Source organism: Fulvia fulva, chromosome 4, assembly GCF_020509005.1.
Source record: "Fulvia fulva chromosome 4, complete sequence".
In the NCBI taxonomy this organism is placed as follows: Eukaryota; Fungi; Ascomycota; class Dothideomycetes; order Mycosphaerellales; family Mycosphaerellaceae; genus Fulvia; species Fulvia fulva.
Genome location: NC_063015.1, coordinates 4,343,828 through 4,369,167, shown reverse-complemented (window position 1 = coordinate 4,369,167; position 25,340 = coordinate 4,343,828). Strand labels below are relative to the sequence as shown.

The window sequence follows — 25,340 nt, the reverse complement described above, 5'->3', positions numbered from 1 at the left end:
CTTTCTAAGTTGCCGTCAACCACCGCCACATGTCTCCTCACGTCAGAGTGTAGATTAATAAGCAATAGCTTGCGTCGATATACCGTCACCAGTCAGAACGCAGTCGCTCACTTCTTCCTCGGAGCCTTAGCATTCAAACTCCCACCAGCAAACCAAGCAGCAAGCGGTGAAATCTCCTTGCTACTCTTCGACTTGCTCCTCGCCTTGGTCTTGTCAGACTTCTTCGGCATTCCACCGCCCATCATAGGGTCCATGCCAAGATTGGCAAAGGGATCACCAAAATGTCCCGGTGGCGGCGGCATGCCGTGATGACCTGGGGGAGGTGGTGGGAAGTCCGGTCCAACCATCATGATGTCGGGGCTACCAGCTTTCTTGCCCTTCTTGCTGGATTCACCCTTCTTGCCGCCTTTGGATGGTTTCTTGCCCAGGTCATGGTGTGGAATCATGCCAAAGTCAGGACCAAGACCCGGCATGCCGCCCATGCCGAGGTTGACGAACGGGTCCATGAGGTCGTCTGAGTGTGGTGCCTTTTCCTTCTTCTTCTCTTCCTCCATGGGCCAGAGGTGCATGGTGATTTCCCAATCTGGCTGTACCATGGTGTCCCAGACTTGAGGGAGAATGATCTCGCCATCTGGGCCGGTGAGGTCGTAGTGTCCTTGGTGAACGTGATCGCCAATGACATCGACGTGCAAGAAGGCTTGCTTGATGAGACCCTCCATGCCTTTCCAGCTCTTGCACAGGTGCCATGGGAAGCTGAACTTCCTGCCAACGGCATCCTTGAACTTGATCGGCGGCTTGAGGGAGTCCGGCGTAGGCTTGTTCTTCGCAATCTCGTCTTCAAGCGCCTTCTTCGCCTTATCCGCCTCTTCTTTGGCCTTCTCGGCCTCGGCCAGCTTCATCTCGTGCTCTTCCTTTGCCTTCTTTGCGGCTGCCTCGTGCTCATCCTTAGCCTTCTTCGCAGCCTCTTCTGCTTTCTTCTCGGCATCCTCCTTCGCCTTCTTGCGGGCGTCATCAATCTCCTGCTTACGTCGCTTCTCTTCCTCAGCTCTGGCCTTCTCGGCAGCTCGCGCTGCTACTTCAGCTTCGCGCTCTGCTGCCCAAGCCTTTTGTCGTGCAATCGACTCTTCTTCGTGCTTCTTGATGAGCGCCTTGAGGCTATCAATCTCTTTGCTGCTTTCCTCTTTCTTCTTTCCTTCCGAGTCGTTTCGCTTCTCAATCAAGTCTTTGAGCGCCTCAATCTCCTTGTCCTTTTCCACCTTCTTCTTGCCGTCATCGTCATTGCGTTTCGCAATCAGCTCCTGCAGCGCTGCCATTTCAGCAGCCATCTTTTCGTCTCGTATGGCCGGAGAGCTGCCTCGTGACACTGGTGCCGGCCAACCATGCATTGGAGGATAGCCGGGGTAACCTGGAGGCGCATACCCACCATAAGGCGGCATTGGCTGATGGTATGGCGCCATGAGCTCCGAACCATGAAATGCCGATGGCGCTGCGAAGCTCTGTGGTCGTGGTGGTCCGTGAGGCTGTGGATGTCTCTGCTGTGGAGGTTCGGGAGGTGACATTGGATCGGTCGCGAAGTAGCCGGAACTCTCATGAGAGCTCATTGGCGAGAACGGATTCGCTTCGTGGCTCTGCGGTGCGAAAGGGTTGGGCTGAGGGTAGCCGAAAGGATCTGGTCGCTGTCGGTGTACGAGTGCTTGGTGCGGTGGTGCGTATGGATCAGGATATCCTGCGGAAGTCATGCTTGGTGGATAGCCACCATGGCTGGGAGGCGCGCGTCCGTAGCCCGGAGGCATTGGAGCAGCGTATGAGCCTCGCGGCATGCCATGGTGGCCATACGGTGGGTAGTCATCGGCGGAAGCCACGGTGCTCGACGACTCGTCTGAAGGGACGCGCCTGGATGTGCTGCGTCCGTGTCGTGAATGCGAATGGCTCTCGTGCCGACTGGTGTGATGTCTTCGTGAAGACTGTCTGCGTGCAGGCGCCTCCTCTCGTTCTACGACTCGTCGCGAAGAGTGTCGGCGTTGTGGAGCAGGGCGTGCCTCCACTGTGTGTCGGCGACTAGCTGGTTGGCGTGATCGCGATGCGCTGTCGGACGGGTCGATGTCGTCTTCGTACTCGACTTCACTCCAGCTCTCTTCGCTGGAGAAGGAGCGGCTGCCGCCACTGGATGCTGGTGAGCGTGCCGATGCGCTGCCACCGGACGATGTACGTTCTGGATAGACGTGTACTATCCGGTCTGAGCCCGAGGATACAACGATTGATGCACTGCGCAGTTTGCTGTCAGCTCGCGGGCGCTCGCCTTTAGTGTTGATCTTGGGAGCCGTCGTGCATTGAAGGGGCATGCTTGCGGGGCCTCGACGCGGAGAGCGGGAGGGCATTGAGGAGTGGGATGTGGGGAGTAGTGATGCATTGAAGTGAGGCGATGACGGGAAGAAAGGAGGGAGCACTCACGGCATCGATTAGACCAATGTGTCCGGTACTCGACCCTTACCTTGCTGCTCTAAGCGGTCAAGGTCAAGGTCAAGAGGCCTGGTCGTAGGTCGAAGCTGTATCCAGGGAGATGGGTGTCCGTGTCCCGCGTCTGGGGGCAAGAAACACGACCTAGCACGCTTGTGGCTGTCGTAAATTTACCAGACTTTGGACGTGACCTAGCGTGCACTGTTTCGGCAAACGATCCAGAAGTCGCCGAGTGCAGATCTATGGATGGTGTAGTGGTTGGTCGGGGGCGCGATTGGGATGTCCTGTGCCAGTGGGAGATGTGAGGGTGTGTGGTAGCAAGAGCCAGATGGGACCTGAATGGATGCTGCTTGGCTTTCGTGATGTTAGTCTATTGTGAGGCGCCTCCAGGCCAGGAAGGTCCTAGACCTGAGATGGTTCGCAGAGTCGTGACTCGTCTGTTTAAACGCTGACCAGACACCCCGCGGCCAGCCGTTCAAGACAGCGTCGATGCGCGAAAACGTCGGAAGAGAAGTCTCGCGGACGATGCCAACAGTGGTCTGCTGAAAGGCCACTGGGTAGATGATGCAACACCGGCGACGTGCTGAAGAGGGCTCCCGTCCGGTGAGCTGAGATGACGAAGTGTTGGTGCGGGCGGATGTTGGCGATCTTCTTCCTCTGCAAAGTCAGGGGCGGCGCCAATGTACGAAGTAAGCAACGGCTGATAACGAGTCGATATGCTTTCTCAGATTCGATTGTAATTCCGTTCACTACCAACAGGTCAGTCGCGAGGTCTGGACGTCTGCTCATCCACAGGAATGTCTGCGCCGCGAAGAAAAAGATTCAAGGTGCTTGCAGGCTTGCAGGCACCACACCAGGAACCCCGCCAGCGCCAGGCCTCGGTGCGGCGACCAACGGGCCAAACCGGCCTCTTCTTCTGCAACATGCAGCAGGCCAGCAGCATCAGGCAGTAGCGCGGTGGAGTCGACTTACAGATTGTTCTGGCTGATGCAGTGTCGTCGTTTGTCGATGCTCAAGACAATGGTATAGTCGAAGAACGTGGCGATATCAGACTTGTAGTGTGCTTGCTCCGGCCGATGAGCAATCCCAGAGTCAGAAACCTTCAAGTTTTCTCACAGCGATGCCACCTCAACGTCGATTGGGCTCGCTTTCGCAGCCAATGTGTCGCCCCGTCCAACGCAGCAATGCGTAACAACGCAGTCGTCGTAGCTGCACGCAGTATGTAATCCTCACCGGTCTGGCGGTGCTCGTCGTCGTCTTCTCTTAGTAAGTCCGAGGCTGTATGGAAGCATGAAGGATGAAGCCGAGCGACCAACAGTGGATGGATGCAACGATGCTAGCCTTCTCGCGAACGCAACAATGACTTGCAGCAAGAAGAGGACCACCCCAGGCAGGAACAAGAAACAGAAGAATGTTTTGTGTGCGCCGCACTGCAGCAGCAAGGCGCGACACAACGTCCGGCTTCGCAACGACGTCGCTCTGTGCGACTTCAACCCGACGAGCTGGAAGGCAAGTGTACAACACTCGTCTATATGAAGTCTCACTGGTCACGCACGTGCGGCCGAAAGGCAACGATACCCAGACCAACAACTCCGCCTGCTCCACCTTGGGCACATGTTGACAAGCAGCGTCATCCCAGCCTCGAAAAGAACGTCTGGGGGGCGTCGCATCGCCAAAATCCTCTTCACCAGCCGCCGCCAAATCCAAACACGTTCGACATTTCGGCGGCGGACGTGAGCACTTCGCGCAAGGTGTATGCCGGGAAAGCCAGCCCGTCGTCGCTGCCCAAAGAGCCGACAAGACTGCCACGTCGACTGGCGTTATGCGCCACATGCATACCACATGCATGCTGCATCGCATCATTCGCAGCAGACTCCACGTATTGTTTCGATTGAGAGTGAGGAAACAGGAACGGGCCGGATGTCGCAGCCCAAAGGATGTTAGCAGCAGAAAATATTTACCTGCGTAAATTGGGTCATGTTTACAAGGAGGACAAACCCACCCCACGAGTTATGCGCGATTCTTGAAATCCTCCAAGTCCTCTAGCGGAAGGCGACGTAGATTGAAAGTATCTACGGCTGCAACATAGTAGAACAAGTCCAACGATTCTAAGGCAATATTAACCGCTCTTTAAGATGCGCTTATTTAATTATCGATATAATACACGGGGAGGACGACAACTTCGACAAGTTGTACTTACGATTAAAGCCCGGACCACCAAGCTTTGTTAGTGCTGAGAAATACGCGTACCAAGTTTGTCCTCCTTATAAACACAACCGTAAATTGGGCTGCTGCGAGGTAAGGTATCTTTGTAGACGCCTATTCTTCGGGATGACGATGGAGGGCAGGTAAAGTACCATGTCTTCTCTTCCGACCGTAATGTGTTATTGTGAGCAAAATCACACGCTTCCTTCCTGTTGGGTATCATAAAACATATTTTCAGAGAAGCCACCCTCCTCAGAGCGGTGAGAGCAAGCAAACTCTCCATCCACTCAAGCAGCTGTATCCCGGCTCCATGACATGCAGCCATCCTCCTCTCGCTCGCTAGGCTTCGTCAACGCATTCCTCGTAAGCCATTAGTCCCGTCCAATTCGTCCAGCACTCAGGAACAATGCAGCGATGTCCCTGTCTCATATGCCGCCTGCCACCTCGTGCTGTATCTTCGTCCCGAGAATCTGGAAACGTGGCTGCATAGGACGCTGCGCTTCACTTCACCAGGAGCATCTCGAGCTGGTCCATATCGTCCAGGTCGGTACTGCCCACAAGATCGTCCGGGTTGAGTAATTCGCCGTCGAATTCGAGGGAGACTTCTTGGTCGGGCGCGAAGCCAAAGGCTTTTTTTGCGTGTTTGATGATTTTCTGGAAGGCGATGTCCTGATTCGCGGGTCAGTCAGTGGTGGGAGACATTCGTTGGTGAAATGTACTCACATTGAAGGCTTGCACTTTCCAGTCCTTTTTGTTCTTGGCTTTGACGATCAGATTGATGGCACGACGTGGTGCTGGTGCATCTTCCTCCTCGGCGCTAGGCTTTGCGCCTTCTTGCTCGCCGATGTACTCGCCAGCTTCGACGAGGGCCTGGCGTTCCCTTTCGTGTTTGAGCTGCTTGAACATGTCTTCAGTCATGGCAGTGATCACAACTTTCTCCACACCGTCAAAGGAAGGATCATTCTCCAGGTACACCCTACCACTGGCATCCGCACTGATACCCAAACGCTGCACAGTCGAACTGTCATAGTATCTGCGGCCGTTGTGTGTCAGGCACACCTTCTTGCTGAACTCTTCCGAGAAACCTTGCTTCTCGCAGTACCGTTTCCTGACGATGCGTAGTGACTGGGAGAGCTTCCGAAATGCTATAAGCGGAGCTGTTCCAGGTATTGGCGACTCGATCAGTAGCTCAATTGTCGCGTCGTGAAGTGGGGGTGTTGATGAAGGACTGCCGTCACCAGCTTCATCGTTGCCTAGTGACCCAGAAACTTGAGCTGTCGCTGATTTCGCTGCCTTTGCTTGCTCTTTCAGCCTTGCCTTCGCTCGTGCTTTGCGCTGTATCTCTGCAATCTCAGGATCCGAATCAACTTCCTCCTCTGGTTCTGGTTTTGGTTCTGGTTGCGCGCGTGCTGGGCGCAGAGGTACTGCGGTGATCTCGACTTCATCCTCAGATGCGTCGTTGGTATGGACGGGCGCGAGATTCCTACTCCTCGGCTTCGCAGGGCTGAAGACATCTTTCGTGCGTGCTGTCCGCGGTGATCGGCGCATCTGCAGCTGTTGTTGTGCATCGTCTTCCGAGTCCGAGATTGTGATGGAGCCTCCTAGCCCAGCACCCGCCAGCAGTCTCGCACTGTCTTCCGCGGTGATGCGTCGCTTCTTCAGACTGCCTTTGCGGTCTTCTTCTTTGATCTTCCGCTTCTCAGAGCTGCTGCGACGTTGTTTCTCTTCTTGTTTCGCTTTGCGCCTTTCTTCTTTCTCCCTTTCTCTTACTTTGCGCTTCTCTTCGCGCTCGAGTCGTTCTTTTTGCACGTCTAGAAAGTTGTCGGAATGGCTGAAGATGTTCCTCTCACTATGATCTTCAGCCTTGACGGTTTGCGACCTTGCCCACGATGGCGCTTTGAAGAACGACATGGTCGCAATGTCGGTCGAGTCAAGGTTTCCGTTGTGCCAGTGGCATTCGATGCAATGAGCGACGGCGAGCGATGTGAGTGTGTTGTCAGTGAAGTTCTCAATTCGTGAAAGTGAACGGGAAGGACGCGCCTGCGGGGATTTGATCACGAAAGCTTAAATCACGGACACGCCATCACATGTCAAGCAGACCATAACCACGGTCGGAGTACGATCTGAGAAGTTGCGGAATACTAATCATACATACAATTTGCGAGCGACGTCGTAACTGGGTCACTTCTCGATCACCACCGAGCTAGGTCTCGCCGTAGACTTGTTCCAACGTATTCACGCCCCAACCTTCAGGCCAACACTCCCTCTTCCCACGTGCGTGACGGCTCAGATGGGATCAAAGCATCAGTATGCGACCTGCCCGATACTTCTCCCAGAACTTCCTTGGTGTTGTGTTCAACCGCTGCATGACCTCCTCTGCCGTAGTGGGAAAGGCAGAATCGTCTTCTGTTTCAGAGTATGAGCCCCCACCATCCATCAATGACGAGCCAGTCGGAACAGATTGCAAGTTCGACTTCTCGAAGGAGACCCGCGATCCAGGGTACAGCGATGTGCCAGGTGTATCGGTCATGGTCGACACCGCGGTCTGCTCCAGCTCGCCGACACACTTCTTCGTGGCGGCGACGCCTCTACGAATGTACGACTCAAGGCCTGCGACATTGGAGCGATAGACGGTAGCTTTTTCAGGCGTATTTGCGGTGTTAGGCAGCGGTGCTTCCAGCCTTACGCTAATGTTGCGTTGAGTTCGCGGAATGATTGCGAGCAGGCCCTTGACTCGTTCAAGTGTTGCAAAGTCACGGTCTGTATACTGTTCAAGCCAAGGACACAGGCCTTTTATGCCTAGCTCGTTTGACTGTAATCTCAGATCAAGGATTTTGACACGAAGACACCCAACGAGGCGAGGATCAGCACCAGCCAAGAGGGTGGACAGCGAGGTTATGTACTGGCGAATCAAGCCATAGCCGATGAGATCATAATCGATGAAACAGCCCACGCAACTGATCCTGGTGGTGAAGTGCTGTGCGCCAATCCAAGCCTGAGCAGCATTGCTGAAAAACTGCTTGGAGACCATGAAATCGTTGACTTTGTGACCAGAGAACTTGCGTATTTGGTAAGCTGGACCATGCTGGTGCTTCAACTCCTTCTCCTTCTGGTTCCAGCGTTCGAGTGTAGTGAACTTGCCATCATACTCAACGGCATAGGCGAGCTCGAAGATCATACTGTGCAGCTCTTGTGGCAGCTTCCAGAAGTAGCATGGCCGGTCGGACGCCATTGTCGGGAGAGACGTGCGGGCCTACGTTTCTCTTGTTCGGAACGCTTTCCCCTGGCAACAGTGAGTATCGGTCCAGCTCGGCGTGTAGTATGTGGTATGACTGACCTGGTGCCCGAGAAGTTTTCAGGCGTTAAATTGTGTGTTGATGAGCGTATCTGCTGTCTCGTGGTGATGGACCATGGGTTGATCAGTATCAGGCTTGGATTTCAGACATATCGCCAGGTCCAGGCTGCCATCTTGCCACGTGGCTACGAAGCGCGTTCCTGCCTCATGAAGTCGCGGTATGACAGCGGATACTGCATTACTCAATCTCGCGGACCTACCAGAGAGCGGCAATAGGTCATGGCACCTGTACAATTCGTGCGACTACCGTCGAGCGTTGAGTATGCCAATGGCACCTGCTGGTGCGCACCAACTAACAATGCTATGACATGACCGCGCGGGCACAGCTGATGGCGGCGGATGGAGGAGGAGGAGGAAGTCGCGATGTGCGCACGGACCATCGCTTGCCGAGGACCCGGACTTCGAGGGAAGCTCGCTCAGCTTCGGCGACTTCAATCTCACCTTTTCAAAGTGAGACACTATACCTTCGACACCCTCCTCGACCACCAGCGCACCGCGCGCATTGTCGCCGCTATCTCTACTCACCGACAATGGCCGAATTGTACCAGCTCAACGAGCAGGTAGCCACCGATCCCGAAAACTTCGAGCTGTGGGAGAAGCTGGTCGCAGAGAGCGAAGCACAAGAAGGAGGACTCAGTCGCAACTCGAGTCCACAAGCGATCGCTGCGACTCGCGATACGTACGATCGCTTTCTTGCGCGCTTTCCGCTGTTTTTCGGGTACTGGAAGAAATATGCCGACCTAGAGTTTGCGATAGGCGGCACCGAGGCTGCTGAAATGGTAAGACGGACACATACCCATTGTGAGAGCACCAGCTGAGCGTCGCGTAGGTCTACGAGCGCGGCGTCGCTAGTATCGGCATTTCAGTCGACCTGTGGGCCAACTACTGCGCCTTCAAGGTCGAGACGAGCCACGATGCAGATGTGATCCGAGAGTAAGTCCAAGGGCAACCCTTTCCTTCCCTGCCCATAACCACCATCAGCATCACAATACACCACTTCCCGGCCTCACGCTGGCTATGTGCTACGTCGCACGTCACTTGGTGAGATTCCCACTCCACAGGCTGGCTGCTACGAGAGTCTTACGTCTACCCTTCAGACACACCCACCACATGCGGTGCATACCTGGTACTGTTTCGTAACATATATCTCACGGCTCTACGATCGCGACTGCCTCTGCTCGAGCGATTTGATTCGGTGGGATCTGGTTTTGTCGTAGCACGAGAGCCTGGAGCTCAGGACCGAACATGTTCGCGCCCACCACCCTTGTTTGCACCCTACCTTGTATTTCGACCTGTCCAGCATTACTAACCTTCTGAATATAGTCTTTTCGATCGCGCTGCAGAAAGCGTTGGTCTGGATTTTCTGGCTCATCCTTTCTGGGACAAGTACATCGAGTTCGAAGAGCGTCTCGAAGCTCACGATCGCATCTTTGCCATACTCAACCGCATCATTCACATCCCCTTGCATCAATATGCGCGCTACTTTGAGCGATACCAGACCATGGCGGCGCAACGACCGCTTCCTGACATCGCACCAGAGGAAGTCATCGCACGGTTACGAGACGAGATTGCACAGGATACCACCCTCAAGTCCAAGGATCCAACAGCCGTCGAAAAGGAGCTTCGGAGCAAGATCTCAGCATACCACATGGAGATCTTCACTCGAACGCAAAACGAGACGACGAAGCGCTGGACCTACGAACAGGAGATTAAGCGTCCTTACTATCACGTGACTGACCTTGACGATGCACAAATTGTAAACTGGAGAAAGTACCTGGACTTCGAGGAGATGGAGGGCGACTACACACGAACAAAGTTCCTCTACGAGAGGTGTCTTGTGACGTGTGCCAATTACGATGAGTTCTGGTATCGATATGCCAGGTGGACCATGGGTCAAGCAGACAAGTCGAAAGTGATCTTGGACGAGGAAGTGCGGAACATCTATCGCCGTGCAAGCTGTACCTACGTCACGATCACACAACCCGAGATCCGCCTGCACTATGCGAGGTTTGAGGAGTCGCTTGGCAAAGCTGACACTGCCATTGCCATTCACGAGGCAATCCTGCAGCATCTCCCAAGTCACCTCGAGACCATTGTGTCGCTAGCCAACACACATCGCCGCCAGTACGGCCTGCAGCCAGCCATAGATGTGCTTAAGAACCACATCAGCAACTCGAGCTTGACACCAGTTCGAGGTTCGCTAATCGTTGAGCAGGCTCGCCTTATCTGGAAGGTGAAAGGAAACGCCGATGAAGCTCGCAACGTCTTCAAATCCAGTCGACAGCCCGATAGCAAGGCTTTCTGGGCCGGCTGGCTGGACTTTGAGATCGCGCAGCCAACATCGGAAAAGACTGAATCGGCTACGTATGAGTGTATTAAGGCGGTGTACCAGGATATTCGAAAGTCTTTGCTGCGGTCGAAGGATATTCGCGAACTCGCATCACGCTACTTGGCTTACTTGGACGGACGTGGAGGCAAGGAGGCAATGGCAGAATGGACGGAGATCGACAAGGAGATCAATGGCCCCATCAGCATCTCCAACACAAGTGCTGCGACCTCGAAAGCTACGCTCGAAAATGGACCCAAGGCGAGGTAACGCGTAGCTTGTGGTTCAAATCGCCGGCACAAACAACATACGAATTCCCCGACCCCACAACGACGAGCAGTTTCGGCTTGCTGATGGTGGACGCTGTAAGATAGCCGTCTGCTCATACCTCAACATTCGCGGCCTTGGATCAGGTGTAGTGTAATTGAGATGAGCGTCTACATAGTGGAGAGCGGCATCACAAAGATCACGTCGCGGCAACTGCGCTCATGACCAATGTTTTGGCAAAGCGCGGACGCGGCCGAAATGAAGGCAGTCTACCTAGGAAGGCACAGTTGCGCTCAAGGCAATGCGTACTATCCTCCAATCTTCTCAATTCCAACACCTATCGTCTCGTCCTGGTCGTAAACGAGTTTTGTGCTGACAGCTTGCTAGCATGAGCCGTTTCGCTATCGAGGTCTTCCGGCCTGATTTATGTGTCTATGCTGGTATGATTCTCTGTCGTGGTTGGGCTCATGCGGTACCTGGTGCGCGAATAAATCAATCAGGAAAGTTAACATGAAAGCCGTGGCGCGCGCTTCCCTTGCCACGCCGTGGCAGTCTCTCTAACAGTAAGGTATCACGCTTCACCGTCTGCCAGCTGTAAGTTCGGCGTTATCCATTGAGTAGTATTGCAGTAGGTCCGCTGATTACGAACATAGTGTTCTTTGGCACATGCAATACGGCAGTACGAGGCTTTTCACGGGACATCGCATGTGTTACTCTGCTGCCGTGACCATGACCAGTCGCTTCATCCAGACAAACCCCCGTCACAAGCATGCTTACAGTAGAAAGTCGCAGCTGCACACGGCTTTGCAAGGCTCTTTGCTAACAAGCACAGCTGGCCCTTTCTTGGGCATGGGAGCTTCATACTTAAGCCTCTCCAATTCCTCAACATTCTTCGATTCGACATCCAACTCCTCTCGTCATCTCAACAGCCTACACCACCTCGACCTCCAGCCACTTATAGCCACCAACGGCAATATCTACCTTGGCTACAACACCATAACAGCCGTACCGCTCCATAGTGGTTGCGGAACTGCTGCAGGACCATTGCCACGGACATCAGAGCCTACTCCATCGAAAATCGTATCACAAGCCTTCTCACCTCGCGGACGGCATCAATTGCATGCGCCCTCGGCAGTACGAGGCTCGCCTTTTCGCAGCTCGCGTGTCCTCTCCTCGCGAGTAGGAGAAGCATACTTAAGCACCCACAACACCCCATCATTCCTCCCCTCAACATCCACCTCTCACCACCACCTTCCTCCCCTCACACCAACTCCAGTTCGCAGTACTCCACCACCAGCAATAACTCCCTTGGCTACTTCACCATATCGCCATCCGACACCAAGGTCACTCTAGGTCTTGACGAACACGACCACCACCCACGGTGCTCTTGGTCCAGGATCTTTCCGGAGCACGACTTCTTTCCAACAGCGCAGCACGTGCTGAAAACCCCAGCATGAACTGGAACATCCGCAACTGCCGGCCACTGATGGCTGGCTGCACGACGTTCTTGATGCTGGTCGCCTACTTCCTCGCGACTGGCATTGCCACTGCTAAGGCAGATGTTGGCAGAGTCCACGCTCGCGACCTTTCTACTACTTCCGACTTCGACGGTGACCTCACCAACAACGCTTCCAATGCTACACACGCACCAATCCTCTTCAAGCGTGCCGATGGCTTCTTGGTCGATGCTGCGGACTTCGACACATTCATGTTATATGTCTGCAACGGCAGACTGTTCACAGATGCGATGTGCATGGATGAGCACTACTTATCGGCCAACATGGGTCTCCAGCAGAAGGAGCACAATTACGTTGAGCAATTCATCGACTCGCCAGAATGGACAATGCTGGAGCACGGCGAGGTGTTCCTCGTAGGCGAGAAGTACCCTGAGCTTTATGGTATGTGTCACAAACCCTCTGCGCTGTCTTGGAATTGTTGGCTAGTTTATTGTTTCTCTTAGCTTTGCAGGGTCTTCGAAAACTGAATGGAATGCGAAGTGACACAAACCGCGAGACTCGGGTATTCGACCTGACCTCAGATCAGTGGCAATACAGTAGACATGTGCAAAACAGGCCATACGTAAGGTATCTGTCTTGCCATGACACCACAACAACATGCTAACGGACTCAGGGTGAATCGGCTCACCCGACTTTCGCATACTTCGAACATATTATGAAATCGGAGGTGCATCCGAGGTACAACGGCGGCGTGATCAGTAAGTCACTATTGCAGACCATCAACGTGAACGAAAGATGTTCGGCAGGCGCTTCGTGTGGACCGCCTCCCAGAAATACGACGATGACTCTACGACTGAGCTGAAGCTAATACTGCGTAGTCATCCCTGGTGCCCGAAGCCCACATTATCAGGTTGCAGCCTTGGGTCTCACACAACCCTATCCTCTTATCTCTAAGTGGTCAGATGTAAGTAAAAGGCGCTCCCCCATTAGGTTCTCGCTGACAATCTTGATAGAGCGCCTACTTGCAAGACATGGCCAACAGGGGTGAAACGGCTAAGAGGGAGAATTATGTGATAGAGCCCCCAACGTGGTTCCTGCTCAAGGATGTGTACGGCCCTCGCGATACCTTAGCCGTCATCACTAGATGCCTGCGATACCACGGTTGGACAGACCCTCACATGCCTCTTTGGCAGGACAGAATGACCTTCCCAATCGGCTCGGCGTGCTACGACGCAATCCTAGGGACACAGAACTCGGCAGGTCTCGCTTGGTTCCTTATTGAGCACAAGTTCAAGTACGACATTACCACGCTAGCCTCCGTCACGATATGTTCGGATCCACACGTCAACGTCGGCTCCGGCGACCATCCACCAGTGCACATGCCTGACTTCAACGATGAGCTCGGAGCCACAGAGATGCCAAACTTACTGTGGTGGGCTGGAACCTTGAGTAGTGCCCTGACGTGGAGAAATGGCAAGAACCTCATGAATATGCGAGGAGAGAACTCTGCCTACGAGGCGGGCCAGATACCAAACATTCTGCAGAAAGCGTCATGGGACACTGGGCGGGTCGGCTCTATGCCGTCTTTCCCACACAAGTTGACCCCACACACCTAGACCTCAATATCCGGACCGTTCTCAAGAGCCACAGATACGCAGCTTCAGGGGCAATGCGGCTGTCATCGATCCAGTCGCTAGAGATGTCGACGGGTCTGTGAAAGATTGGAAGCTGGTCGAGGGCTTCGGGTCGAGATCTGTTCCACTTCACAGCAATTGCGTGGGAAAGGTTCGACCAGCGGAATTCCGAAGAGACCATGGTAACGACGTCTGCCATAGTATTTCCAACTTTGCTGGCAGAGCATATTCTTCTTTCAATGCTTTGCGATCCTACACGGGCGATTGATGCTTTGGGTGGTAAAGATTCTGGATAAAGGAGCAGCGCGTACGTCGTGCTCTCGACAAGCCTCGACACTGGAAGGCTTCTCTGATCTTTACTTGAATAGCGTTTTCTTCAGTTAAGGAAACCACGATGCCCCATGGATAGGTAAGAGAGTGATGAAGATATAATTGAAAGAGCGAGCGAAGTCAAAGATACCCAGAATGCAATTGATTTGTTTTGAACCATACCTTGTCTCACCTTTCTTCTGTCTACTCTTCCCATCGTCTCCAACCCCAACCATTCGAGACCACACAGTCGGACCTTCAACTCCTACCTCGGCCACACGCTCACATCACACCATGAAACGTCCCACATCTCAGGTTCGTCATACAATTCTGTTCCACTGATCTATGGCCACACACCCATCGAAAAATAGAGCGGCAGCCTCAAACTTCTGCATGGATAACATTTTGGTCTTGCAAGAATTGATGGTAAACATCGAACACCAGCAAGCTCGCGGTGGAGGCATTGCTAAGAGGACTGACTTGCTTGTCATATACTGATAGGGTGTACTGGGAAGTTGTTCGAGGTCTTGCGAAAGAGATAGGGACTTCTCTGAGTCGAACCTCGATGGTGAGGTCTATGGGTAGACTCATGGCAGTAATGAAGGAGAGCAATACATGTCGCACTGGTAGTCCAATATGGCTGCATGGGCGTGAGGTCAACTGAATCTACTGGATGATGTTGACGCAGGAGAGGTGGTACAAGACGAGGTGAAGTTTTGATGGTGGAGAACTTGATCCGTGCATAGTCACGTGGGACAGACACCCAATCAGGAACGATCAGAGACTCGTAATTTCCTACTACCTTCTAAAAGCCTTCAAAAGAGGCCCATCAACCGCTCCAGAAAGTCGCAACTTCACTCTGCCGTATAGTAACAGAGAGCTTTCCTAGCAAAGCCGCACAGCAGGAGAAACGTCGACCTGCAACGCGTTGCACCACACTGCGGTAGCTACCAGATCCAAGCGGCGATGATGAGGTTTCGGGCCAGGTAGAACGAGACCATGATCTAGTCCAAGTTCTCGACGATACTAACGGAGCTTCGCGAAGCGGTGGTTAAGGGTCCTACATCCTTGCGGACCTGCTGCTTCGTGGTCGATATTCGACCGCACATTGTGTACATGGTCAGGTCCCGAGTGCGAAAGTCCTTTCAGCATGCTCGGCCACGGCAGAGCTTCTCCAGTGCTCCATTGGGCGGATGAACGTATTCGATAGGACGCTCAAGGCTATATCGGGTCGGATGGCATGGGAAGACATCAACCCTCCAACTGCCAGAATATCCACATCGTTTCAGGTCCATGGGATGCAATCTACATGATCAACCTCCAGATACCCAATATAATGGCCGCAGCACCAGTGCACACTCCCATCAACCACTGCAACGTCGAAAATTTGACAGCTTCCAACCTCTCCTTGAGTGCCGCCGATTCCTGCTCGATCCTCGTCTCCGTCTCTTTGATTCTCAAGTCCTGGGTATTAGCCTCTTCCCGTATCCTGCCCTTCTCCAGATTCAAGTCCAACCTGACACTAGCCTGCGTCCGCTGCACCTCATCCCTTAGGCGATTGTTCAGCTTCGCTAGCTCGTTTGTTAATCTCTCGTGACTTGCTCTCGTCAAAGACGATTCTGTTGTATCGGCAGACAAAAGCTCGCTCCGCAGTTTTGCGAAGTCTACTTTTTGAGTATATGTTGCTTTCTCCTGATCTTCGCGAAGGACCATGGTGCGGGTAAGGTTTTGGATCGATTCTTCGATGACACTTGCTAGGACTTTCATCATCGCGACGGCTTGGTCTTCGGTGAAGCCTTCTTTCTGGAGGCGTTGGACGAACTTGAGGGTGTCGAAGTGGTGGTCTTTCGGTTGGCGTGCGGTTGAGGAGAATGCTCGTGCTGTTGAAGAGATGGTTGGTGGTGTCGGTCGTATTGATGCTCTCCGTTGTGCCCAGGCATTGCGAGCGAAGGTCGAGGTTGCTGTCGTTCGTACGGGCGTAGTGTGTTTCGTACTCCAGGCTGTGCTGCTACTGCTGTACTGCGCAAAGGAGGTTATGGGTCGGACGGAGCTTGCTGTCCAGGCGAGTCTAGGTATCATCGTTCGTGAGGCTGCCTCCGCAGAGGCGATCACAGGTGCTGCCATGGTTGTTGTGTAATGTTCTGCAGTACATGTACAGTATCAGTGTGACTGCTATTCCTTGAGATGCCGTCGGCGAAAGATCATCCCACTCCCACGACAGGGATGCTGGCAAGTGCAGCCCACCCAATCACAGCACCAAAAAGACGCTATCTCTCTCATTCACTTCATGCTTCCACCTGCAGAAACAGCCTCTGCGCTTTCACATGTCAGCAGGATGTATTCGACCGACCTCTTGGTGTCTACGGCAGCCATCACCTCATCGCATGCACTTGGTAAGGCTCGCATTGGCATTCTCGTTACGTAGCAGAAACTACGGCAGACGAGTCGCTTGGCACATCCTCAGCCGCTGATCGAGACTGCCCGAGAATGCTAGCGAGACGCTGGGCAGAGATGAGGAGAAGAGCCTTGATCACGAGAAGCCATCACGCGGTGAGGAGAAGTTTTCCCTTTGTTTTGTCTTGGAAGAAGAGTCGTTTCTTAAGACCAAGGCATTGGCTGTTCACTTTCTTCGTGCATTCCACGGTCACACAGTGCTGCCAGAAACGGTCGCTCTACGACAGAGCTAGCGAACCTACCCATCGCTGGAGAGAGCTGCACAGCTGCAGGTGAAAAGTTACTTCATATCTTCTTCTTCTGCTCCACTGCGACGAATACAACACTTGCATATAGCCTCCTGCGACCCTCAAAATGGCCCAACCACCAAAGACAGCGGCCGAGAAGGACAGCATGGAAGACGTCCCACCTGCAGCTATCCGCTCTCATGGCCGAGGCGGCGCGGGAAACATCAACACCAAACCTCCGGCCCCAGTGAACGCCGACGACCTCAAGACACCCACCATCAAGTCCGTCACCTACACAACAGGTCGCGGCGGCTCAGGAAACATGGCCAAGAACGACCCCGCGAACCCCGACGAATCCCGCGCCGCTCAGGATGTCAACACCCCAGACCACCACGCCAAAGACATGAATGGGACCTACCACTGGGGCAGGGGTGGTCAAGGGAACATGACTACTATAGGAACGAGCGGCGCGGACCAAGCTCGTGCAAAGAGTCAGGAGCGGAGGCAGGCGAGGGCGTTGAGCGGGAGCAGTGGCAGACCGGAGAATCTGCGAGCGCGGACGGGCAGCTTCAAGGGTGTGGTGGACAAGGGAAAGGAGTTGCTGGGGTTGAAGAAGAATGGATCGACGAAGAATATCAAAGAGAATGGAAGTGCTGCAACGAATGGTAGTAGTTTGAAGGAGGATGAGAGTGCGATCAGCGACTGAAGAGCTCTCATCTTCTGGGAAGTTGCGCGAGAGATGATGATACCCATTTGGCCGGATCGCAAGGTCAAACTTTTACGATGTACAGTACTGATAACGACAGGACACGGACGATAGTATACAGAGACTCAAGTCAAAAAGCGAATGAATGCACATTTCACTTTGGAGCCCTCTATCGTCGAAGTTGATCACCCCGGACATTGCGAGCTCACCAAGAGCCACATCAGCATGCTCCGGGAGAGAGCTCCTCGACACAAGTCTCGCTTGCGACTGATTACGAGCGAGCAGACCTCAAAGTCAAAGCTTTCGACCCATTCGTCTCGATCATCGGAGCGTGGATCTTACAAGGGATGGTCATCTATGCCGTCCTCCGTCTTGATACCGGGTCGAAACCCTACTCAACCACCCGGCAATGCCAAGCAACGCTTCAGTATGCTGCCACCACAGCGACCAAGACCGGGACCGTCATCGTTGTTAGCCACTGCTTCGTTGTTCTAGGGATTCAAGGTGACTAACACAGTTGCAGCTATGGAGACTACGTCGCTTGGTCTCCATAGGGATGCAAAGATAGACAAAGTCTTGCTGGATTGCCGAGGCAAAGGACGACAGTGGTTGGGATGGGTCGAAGATGCGAGGTACCATACATGATACATCGATTCAGCATTAGGTATCTAGGTTTATCAACAACTGTCATGGGGTAACTTCACTCATCATCCTCAGGCCTCGGTGTCCAACCTCCATCAACAGCACTCCACTTCATAACTTTTCTTTTGCTGTCTCCACTAGGGTATCGTGATCTCCAATCATCCACCAATTCCAGCTCACGCCTCGGGATCCTCACCGTACTTGCTCGCGTCATCGTAGAGGTCCAGTATACACCCCGCGGACCAAGCTTGAGTCGGGCACTATCACATCGTTAGCATCATCCCATCACCATTACCGACACACCTCGACTCACCGAATCCCCACAGAACGCGCCATCCTTGTTCGTCAACTCCGTCAACCCCCTCCAAGGCGAATCATGAATCATCTGCCTGCACCCCTTGAGTCTTTGCGTAACCTGCTGGAAAGCCTCAACCTGCTCCTCATGCGTCTTGCGCCTCTTCAAGTCGTACTTGAGAAGCGCGCGCAAGAAGAACCCAGTAGGCCAAAGCCACTCAGGACCTTGGTGGTAGTTGCGTCCATGGCATGTCTGGTAGTTGTCACTGTCCTCGCTGTTGATGTAGTTGGGATGGTACTCGAGGTCGCTGGGATCCAGAGTCGCCATACCAGTAGGACCGCGAAGGTAGGTATCAGCCACCTCGAGCGCAGCCAGAGCGTGAGCGTCGTTGAAGAGATCGCCCGCCACGCACATGGCGATTGGATAGTTGGGTCGTAGCTGGTAGTCCCTGTATTCTTTCTTGCCGCCATGGACATCCTTGTAGATGCCTCTGCGGTTGACGATGGCCGGGTTGATGTCGTACTTGGACCACTCGTCTTGGTTGACAGGAATGTAGTAGTAGTGCTCGAAGTTGTCGCGGATGAGCTTCGCCCACTGCGCGTAGGTCACATGCTTCCCATCCTTTGTCTGAACACCATCGTACTTGAACTTGCCGGCGGCATTGAGGTCGGCAACCCACTTGATGGCACTGTACTGTAGACCGGTTATCTCGACAGGTGCACCATCACGAGATGTACCAGGGTGACCCTTGTTGCCGGCTCTGACGGAGTCGCCCATCTTGTCCATCCAAGTGCCGCAGTTCCACTCGTTGCCGCCGTAGATGAAGCCGTTCTTCCAGTTCACCTCGATATCGATCTGGAAGCCTTCCGACTTCATCTGACTGTCAAGTTCGGGTCCGGCGTTGTACTCACGGAAGTGCATGCCACCGGCGTGTCGCTGCAGACACTCATGGATGATGTCCTCGATGCTGCTGGACTTCGAGTAGGCGCGAGAGTCATCCCATGCAAACCAGGTATCGTCATATGGCAAGAAGCGGCGACGCACATTCTCCTTCAGGAATAACTGACCCTGCGGTGACAGCGAGATGTAGTCTTGGATGTTCTGTAGGAAGAACCAAACAGAATCTCTGCTGTTGTAGCGAGGAAGCTTTCCAGAGTTGAGCAAGTTGGGGATCATGCCGTGCTTGATCAGACTGCCAAAACAGAGAAGATGCTCTTTGGCTTCGTCATAGCGACCAGTGCAAGTGAGGAGACCTCGCATGGCAATCATCGTGTCACGACCCCAGACGCGTGCCCAATCTTGAGTAAAGTGAGGCAGGCCGGCAGCCAGTGACGGATCAAGCTTGTCAGGCCAGAGCTTGGCGTTGTCCATGTAGCCTTGGACTTGGCAGGACACCATGGCGAGAGACTTAACGAAACGCTGACCGTGTTGGATGTTTGGATGCATTTGCTCAATCGCACGGTCCGTGGCGGCCTTCTTTGCAGTGCGAACAACCAAGGCAAAGCAACGCGGCAGCAAGAAGCTGGGCATTGAGCGACACGCATCGAAACGCGATCTGAGCCAATCTGCTGGAGCATGGAGATGCTTGTAGATACCGTCTTGCCGAGCGGCGAGCTTGTCTAGACGATTGACAATGTAGTCGAGCGCCCATTGGCCTTCGCGGAGGTGGTTGCAAATGGGGTGGCCAAGATCGTTGTGGCTGACGATTTCGCGGAAGACGGACCACCAGCCTTGCAGACCACAGTAGACCAGAGGCCCACTGCCTGGGATGGCGTAAGCACCGTCGGCACCATTGGACATGGCATGCTCCTCAGAGTCGGCACGATACATGATAGCATTGATGTCGTTCAGGTTGCAGTCCTTGAAGGCTTCGCGAGCACCAGACGTGAGGTACTTGTCTAAGCCTTCGCTGTGTTCAGCTCCTGGTATCCAGGTCTCGCAGAGGACAATCGAGCCAGGTGGGAAGTTCGATGGCACGGTAATGACGGTATCATCACCTTGGCTGTCGACCGCCACGCCACGTACATCTTTGGTCCGGCTGGGAATACCACGCAGAACCTTGTCGTTGATGGCAGCCTGTTTGGCCTCCCAACTTTGATCACACTCCAGCGACCACGCACCGAGGAGCTTCGCCTTTGTCCCAGTAAGACGTTGCGGTCCAAAGCCTGCGTTGCCATTGCCATAACCTGGGTATGCCGTGTGGGCGATCAAGTAGTATCCCTTTCGGGATTTGGGGTGGATGCGATGTACTGTGACGTATTCGCCATCGTGGTGCACGAATGTTTCGTCGTACTTGTCCTTGCCCATGATGGTGTGTAGCTGGTTCAAGAGACGCTTGACGCCTCCGGTACCTTCGCTTGGTCCGATCTTCATGCTTTGGTCCGGGCTGAGGTTGGAATACGGGGAAGTGTAGGGACGAGTCTCGTGTACCAGCTCGATCAATTGTGGATACAACTCGTCCATGCCAAAGACCGAGCCAGCTGCGGCAGCGCACATGGCCACGAGGGCAGAGGTCGGCAAAGTATCGCGACCATCGCGGCGTTGCACAGGAGTTTCATTGTCGTGGGTACAATCCATGAGTAGCGCGTGGATCTTGGAGGGGATGATCTTGTGGACGATTTCGCGACCCTGAGGTGTGCTGCCGTTGGTAAGGGATCCATTCGCGGTTGACTTGTCGACGCTAGAGACATCGTCCACCTCAAAAGACCCAATAGGTCGACCGCAGTTGATGTGCACCAGCCTCGACATTTCGGCAGTTGACCAACATTGCATCGCTTCTCGGATTAGGAAACAGATGCCAAGCTTTTGGCAGTAGAGGAAATCCATCTTCTCGTCACCGCTGAAGAGCTCGGCAGCAACGACAAGATCCGGTCGAACAAGACGAGCGCAGTCAAGCATGTACGATGCGACAGCGAGAGGCGTAGAGTGGCAGTTGTCGATGCGGAATCCATGGAAGTGCTTGGCCATAAGTTGCGTGTACTCGGCCATGAACTTCCATAGAAATGGACTGTCATCTGGACCTGAACCATATCGCAACTTGACACAGTCGCCCCAGACGATCAGTTCACGACGAAGGTAGACCTTTGACTTGGGTCCAGCATTGTCCTTCATCACATCCGCAGCCCACACCCAGCCGTTGTTGGCCAACGCCAGAGAGTCTGGGTCATGCTTCGATGTAGTCTCATTGACTGGTAGGCGGGTGAAGTACGATTCGATGAGTGGACTTTCGAGGGTAATATCACTAATCTTTGGGCCATGATCGTCCAGTCGCACGTACTTGCATCTGTTGTACACTTGCTCGATGATGGCGGCAACATCGGCGTCGTACTCCTTGTACCAGTCGAGGTTCATCTCATTCAAGAAGCGGTGCATGGTGCCGTACGCAGTGCGTTCGTCAGCGGAGTTGTTCTGATTCTTGTTGTACTTGCCAAACAAGTGGGTGAGGAGTGCTGCAGCACGCTGAGGCACTGGGTTGCGGCGAAACCGTTCACCCATCCTGTCCGTGCCAGGACAGCAGTTGTTGCGGATCCAGTCTGCCTTCTCTTTTAGAGACCAGTTGGTCAAGCCATCCGGAATCTCGCCATCGAACTTGACATCACCTTCCATCCAAGCCGCGACGGCCGCCTGGCTGGACTTGTCGGCATCACAGACGTAGAACTCCCAAAGCTTGATGGCACCAATCACATGAATCTTGGCCGCGTCCATGATCCGCAGGAGGTCATCTGCGCTGGTCAGATGGGTAGGGAGGCCCAGCGACTTGAGCTTCGATGAGAACATCAAGAATGCACTATCGAGCTCATAAGGTGCACGAAGATGTGGAGCCGTCTTGATATTGTAGCCAGACTCTGGGTGCTCCTCGAGCCATTTGCTGTTGTTTGCAGTGTGGTTCCATACGACGTCCGTCAGACTAAGAAGGCCGTACTCGTGCTCCATCTTCCCAATAAGATCGGCGATATCAGCCTCGCCATTCTTGAAGATGTTCTTGTCAAATGTGTGCTGATCGTAGATGGAGTACGGAGAATTGCTGTCACCACGCATCATGAGAGGTGTGAAGTGGACCATGTTGTATGCTCTTTCGCTGATGCCGTGCAGATGGCGAAGGAAGTCGTCTGGGTACTTGCCCATGAACTTGGACAGCACCGAGATGCACGAGATGGCATCAAGAGGTAGCGGCGACTTGTCGACATGCAGACGGGGTGCAACATCGATGTAGTGTGTTGGTGTTCGCGTAGGCTTCGGTGGATCGACATGCCCGGTGGTGAACTTGGGTAATGGCGTAAACGTGCTGTAGAACTCGAAAGCACCTGCGCAATGGACTGGGACATCGATGCGTATTTCCTTGGTGAAGCTGGGTTTGAGTCTGCACAGATTGTCAGTATCTTCCCTTCTCATGAGCTTTTTCGCACAGCGTACTTGAATTCGTAGAATTTCTTGCGGTCGAAGTTGGTGCCCTTTGGCGGGATGTTCACCCATAGACTTCCCTCTCTGCATATCGAGCTCGTGCCATCGATTTTGAAGCGAATGCTGTAGGCTGGATGTGTTGGCGGTGGCAGGTAGATGTAGGCTGGTTCGCCGGGTAGCTCTGGCGAACCATCGTCTCTCAGCGGAAGCTCATGGACCGTGTGGTTGCTGATCTGCTGAGGAGACATGGTGGGCAATGGCTCATGCGGGAGCACGTATGGTCGGTAGACCGTGGTATTCGGTAGGCCGTGGATGGCACGATTTCGAGGTAGATGGCTGTGATGCTGGTAGAAAGACAGCAGGTCGAATGCAGGCAGCCTCTCGTTGCGAGCCGTATCTGTGGTTATGGACGTGTAGCTGCTACTGTCGCGCTGGAAACGACAGTCGCCTGGTCGTCAGATCGTGATATCGTACAATGCCAGAGATGCCAACAGTGAGAGACAAAAATTGCTGCCAAATGAAGGCTGCTTCGTAAAGCTGGAGGAGTGTTCGGTGGAAGATGAGGGCAGTGATGTTGATGCTGGAGGGAAATGCAAGAGACGAGGATAGATGTCGGACACGATCGGCCTGTGTCCTGTACACCGCCAGCACAGCCGCTTCCTCCGCGCAACGCAATGTCGAGTGTTTCTTGGAAGCGGCGGGCGTGAAAGAAGCGTTGAGAGCAAGAGCTTGCCGCTAGCTGCATGCACAAACTTGGAGATCGACGGCGGGGCCCAGGAACAAAGCATCGCTGGACGATCATCGCTGCGTTGCACTGCACCCCGCAAGCTGGAGACGATGCAGGTACAGCGCGGCGTACCGAGATGATCGGTAGAGGAGTCAAGTTGACATCTCAGACACGCCGAACGACTATCGTTGACCTCCGTCGTGAACCTTGGAAGCCGAAGCAGATCTGGAGTTCCCGCAGGCCCGAGCTCAATTGACTCCCACACGTCACTCCACGTGCGTTAGCGTAGCCGCAGTTCTTGCGGGCATTTTTTGAGAGCCGCACCAAGAGCCGCATCAACGATCGTGGGGAGCTGCGCTGCATATGTATGTACATGTACCAATCATGTCGACAACAACACGGCCGTCGCCGTTCTTCTATGCCAACGCCACAGCCGAGTCCGACTCACTAGCGATCCTGCACCTGAAGCGCGACAGCCTCCTTCCCATCACGCTCGGCAAGACTACCGAGGATGGGTATGCAGAAGGTGCCGTCACCAACACCCGTTTTGGCTCCTTCCCACACAGCACCCTCGTCGGTCTGGACTGGGGCAGTCAGGTGAGGGCGAGCAAGGTCGATACTGGCACACGAGGGAGGAAGAAGCAGAAGGCCAAGCAGGAAGATGCGTCCGCAGCAGCAGCACAGGCCGAGGAGGAGCAGGAGGTAGTATGTGACCCATCGCGGAGAAAGAGAAAGTCGACCGGAGAGGAACTACCGGAATCGCCTACCAAGAAGTTCAAGCCCAATCCAAAGGAGAAGGAGAAAGGTCAAAGTGCTGCGCAAGCTCAAGTAGGACGAGCGGCTGTCGAGGCGGGCTCGGGCTTTGTGCATATTCTGCCGCCCACACCAGAATCATGGACATCTTCACTGGACCATCGGACGCAAGTCGTATACACACCTGACAACAGCTACATCCTGCAGCGGCTGCGAGTGCGACCGGGCAGCTCCATGATCGAAGCTGGTGCTGGTAGTGGCAGCTTCACTCATGCTTCTGCACGAGCCGTCTTCAGTGGCTACCCCGACAACACTTTTGGACCTCCCACGAAACGTCGAAAGACTGGCAAGGTCTACAGCTTCGAATATCACGAGCCACGTGTGCAGACACTACGTGAGGAAATTACGGAGCACCAGCTGGATGGCGTGGTCCAACTAACCCATCGCGATGTCTGCAACGATGGCTTCGTCCTCCAAGATGGATCTGCACCATCTGTTGATGCCATCTTCCTCGACCTGCCCGCTCCCTGGCAGGCCCTGAAGCACCTCTCACGCGCCACTCCCAACACTCCCCTCAACCCCAACTCCCCAGTCCACATCTGCACCTTCTCCCCCTGCATCGAGCAAGTCATGGCCACCGTCACCGAACTACGCAAGTCCGGCTGGGCCGACATCTCCATGGTCGAAGTCCAACACAAACGCATCGACATCCGCCGCGAGCGAGTCGGACTGAAGGAGGAAGGTCTACGCGGCGTGAACGCCAGCGCCGCAAACGTCGAAGAGGCTCTAGGCAGGTTAAGGGAGGTCGAAACAAAGATATCTGACTTCCATGCGAACCGGACTAACAGCGCGAACAGGGAAGAGGTGGGTCAGCAGATGAAGACTCAGAGTAAACAGCAGCGACTTGAGAAGATCAAGAAGGATGCGGAGGAGAGGATGTTGTATAAGGAGGGCCACCTGGTGCATCGGACGGAGCCGGAGGTGAAGACGCATACGAGCTATCTCGTGTTTGCTATCTTGCCGAGGGAGTGGAGTGAAGAGGATGAGAAGAAGTGCGAAGAGCTGTATCCGGTTGATGAAATCATGAAGGGTTCGCCGGTCAAGGAGGGCAAGGCGAAGAAGTAA

The 25,340-nt window shown here is 54.1% G+C and overlaps 10 protein-coding genes across 10 annotated transcripts; 5 read left to right on the top strand and 5 right to left on the bottom strand.

Moving 5' to 3' along the window:
• Window positions 1-107: 107 nt before the first annotated feature.
• CLAFUR5_04918 (uncharacterized protein) lies at window positions 108-2,342 on the bottom strand (the record flags this gene model as incomplete). The annotated part of the gene is made up of 1 exon (XM_047904066.1): window positions 108-2,342. One exon carries the CDS (start codon window positions 2,340-2,342, stop codon window positions 108-110), a length of 2,235 nt encoding a protein of 744 aa, XP_047761047.1.
• Window positions 2,343-5,163: 2,821 nt separating this feature from the next.
• CLAFUR5_04917 (uncharacterized protein) lies at window positions 5,164-6,573 on the bottom strand (the record flags this gene model as incomplete). The annotated part of the gene is made up of 2 exons (XM_047904065.1): window positions 5,164-5,331; window positions 5,386-6,573. The coding sequence occupies 2 exons, from the start codon at window positions 6,571-6,573 to the stop codon at window positions 5,164-5,166; spliced, it is 1,356 nt and encodes a 451-aa protein (XP_047761046.1).
• Window positions 6,574-6,958: 385 nt separating this feature from the next.
• On the bottom strand, window positions 6,959-7,894 carry CLAFUR5_04916 (uncharacterized protein; the record flags this gene model as incomplete). The annotated part of the gene is made up of 1 exon (XM_047904064.1): window positions 6,959-7,894. The coding sequence occupies one exon, from the start codon at window positions 7,892-7,894 to the stop codon at window positions 6,959-6,961; it is 936 nt and encodes a 311-aa protein (XP_047761045.1).
• A 653-nt stretch (window positions 7,895-8,547) lies between these two features.
• CLAFUR5_04915 (Pre-mRNA-processing factor 39) lies at window positions 8,548-8,954 on the top strand (the record flags this gene model as incomplete). The annotated part of the gene is made up of 2 exons (XM_047904063.1): window positions 8,548-8,796; window positions 8,847-8,954. 2 exons carry the CDS (start codon window positions 8,548-8,550, stop codon window positions 8,952-8,954), a joined length of 357 nt encoding a protein of 118 aa, XP_047761044.1.
• Window positions 8,955-9,518: 564 nt separating this feature from the next.
• On the top strand, window positions 9,519-10,613 carry CLAFUR5_04914 (Pre-mRNA-processing factor 39; the record flags this gene model as incomplete). The annotated part of the gene is made up of 1 exon (XM_047904062.1): window positions 9,519-10,613. The coding sequence occupies one exon, from the start codon at window positions 9,519-9,521 to the stop codon at window positions 10,611-10,613; it is 1,095 nt and encodes a 364-aa protein (XP_047761043.1).
• Window positions 10,614-12,063: 1,450 nt separating this feature from the next.
• Window positions 12,064-13,683, top strand: CLAFUR5_04913 (uncharacterized protein; the record flags this gene model as incomplete). Its single annotated transcript, XM_047904061.1, has 5 exons — window positions 12,064-12,508; window positions 12,571-12,689; window positions 12,741-12,825; window positions 12,946-13,031; window positions 13,081-13,683. The coding sequence occupies 5 exons, from the start codon at window positions 12,064-12,066 to the stop codon at window positions 13,681-13,683; spliced, it is 1,338 nt and encodes a 445-aa protein (XP_047760180.1).
• Window positions 13,684-15,315: 1,632 nt separating this feature from the next.
• Window positions 15,316-16,134, bottom strand: CLAFUR5_04912 (uncharacterized protein; the record flags this gene model as incomplete). The annotated part of the gene is made up of 1 exon (XM_047904060.1): window positions 15,316-16,134. One exon carries the CDS (start codon window positions 16,132-16,134, stop codon window positions 15,316-15,318), a length of 819 nt encoding a protein of 272 aa, XP_047761042.1.
• Window positions 16,135-16,818: 684 nt separating this feature from the next.
• CLAFUR5_04911 (uncharacterized protein) lies at window positions 16,819-17,397 on the top strand (the record flags this gene model as incomplete). Its single annotated transcript, XM_047904059.1, has 1 exon — window positions 16,819-17,397. One exon carries the CDS (start codon window positions 16,819-16,821, stop codon window positions 17,395-17,397), a length of 579 nt encoding a protein of 192 aa, XP_047761041.1.
• An 818-nt stretch (window positions 17,398-18,215) lies between these two features.
• CLAFUR5_04910 (Glycogen debranching enzyme) lies at window positions 18,216-22,983 on the bottom strand (the record flags this gene model as incomplete). Its single annotated transcript, XM_047904058.1, has 3 exons — window positions 18,216-18,299; window positions 18,353-22,694; window positions 22,748-22,983. 3 exons carry the CDS (start codon window positions 22,981-22,983, stop codon window positions 18,216-18,218), a joined length of 4,662 nt encoding a protein of 1,553 aa, XP_047761040.1.
• Window positions 22,984-23,846: 863 nt separating this feature from the next.
• CLAFUR5_04909 (tRNA (adenine(58)-N(1))-methyltransferase catalytic subunit trm61) lies at window positions 23,847-25,340 on the top strand (the record flags this gene model as incomplete). Its single annotated transcript, XM_047904057.1, has 1 exon — window positions 23,847-25,340. One exon carries the CDS (start codon window positions 23,847-23,849, stop codon window positions 25,338-25,340), a length of 1,494 nt encoding a protein of 497 aa, XP_047760278.1.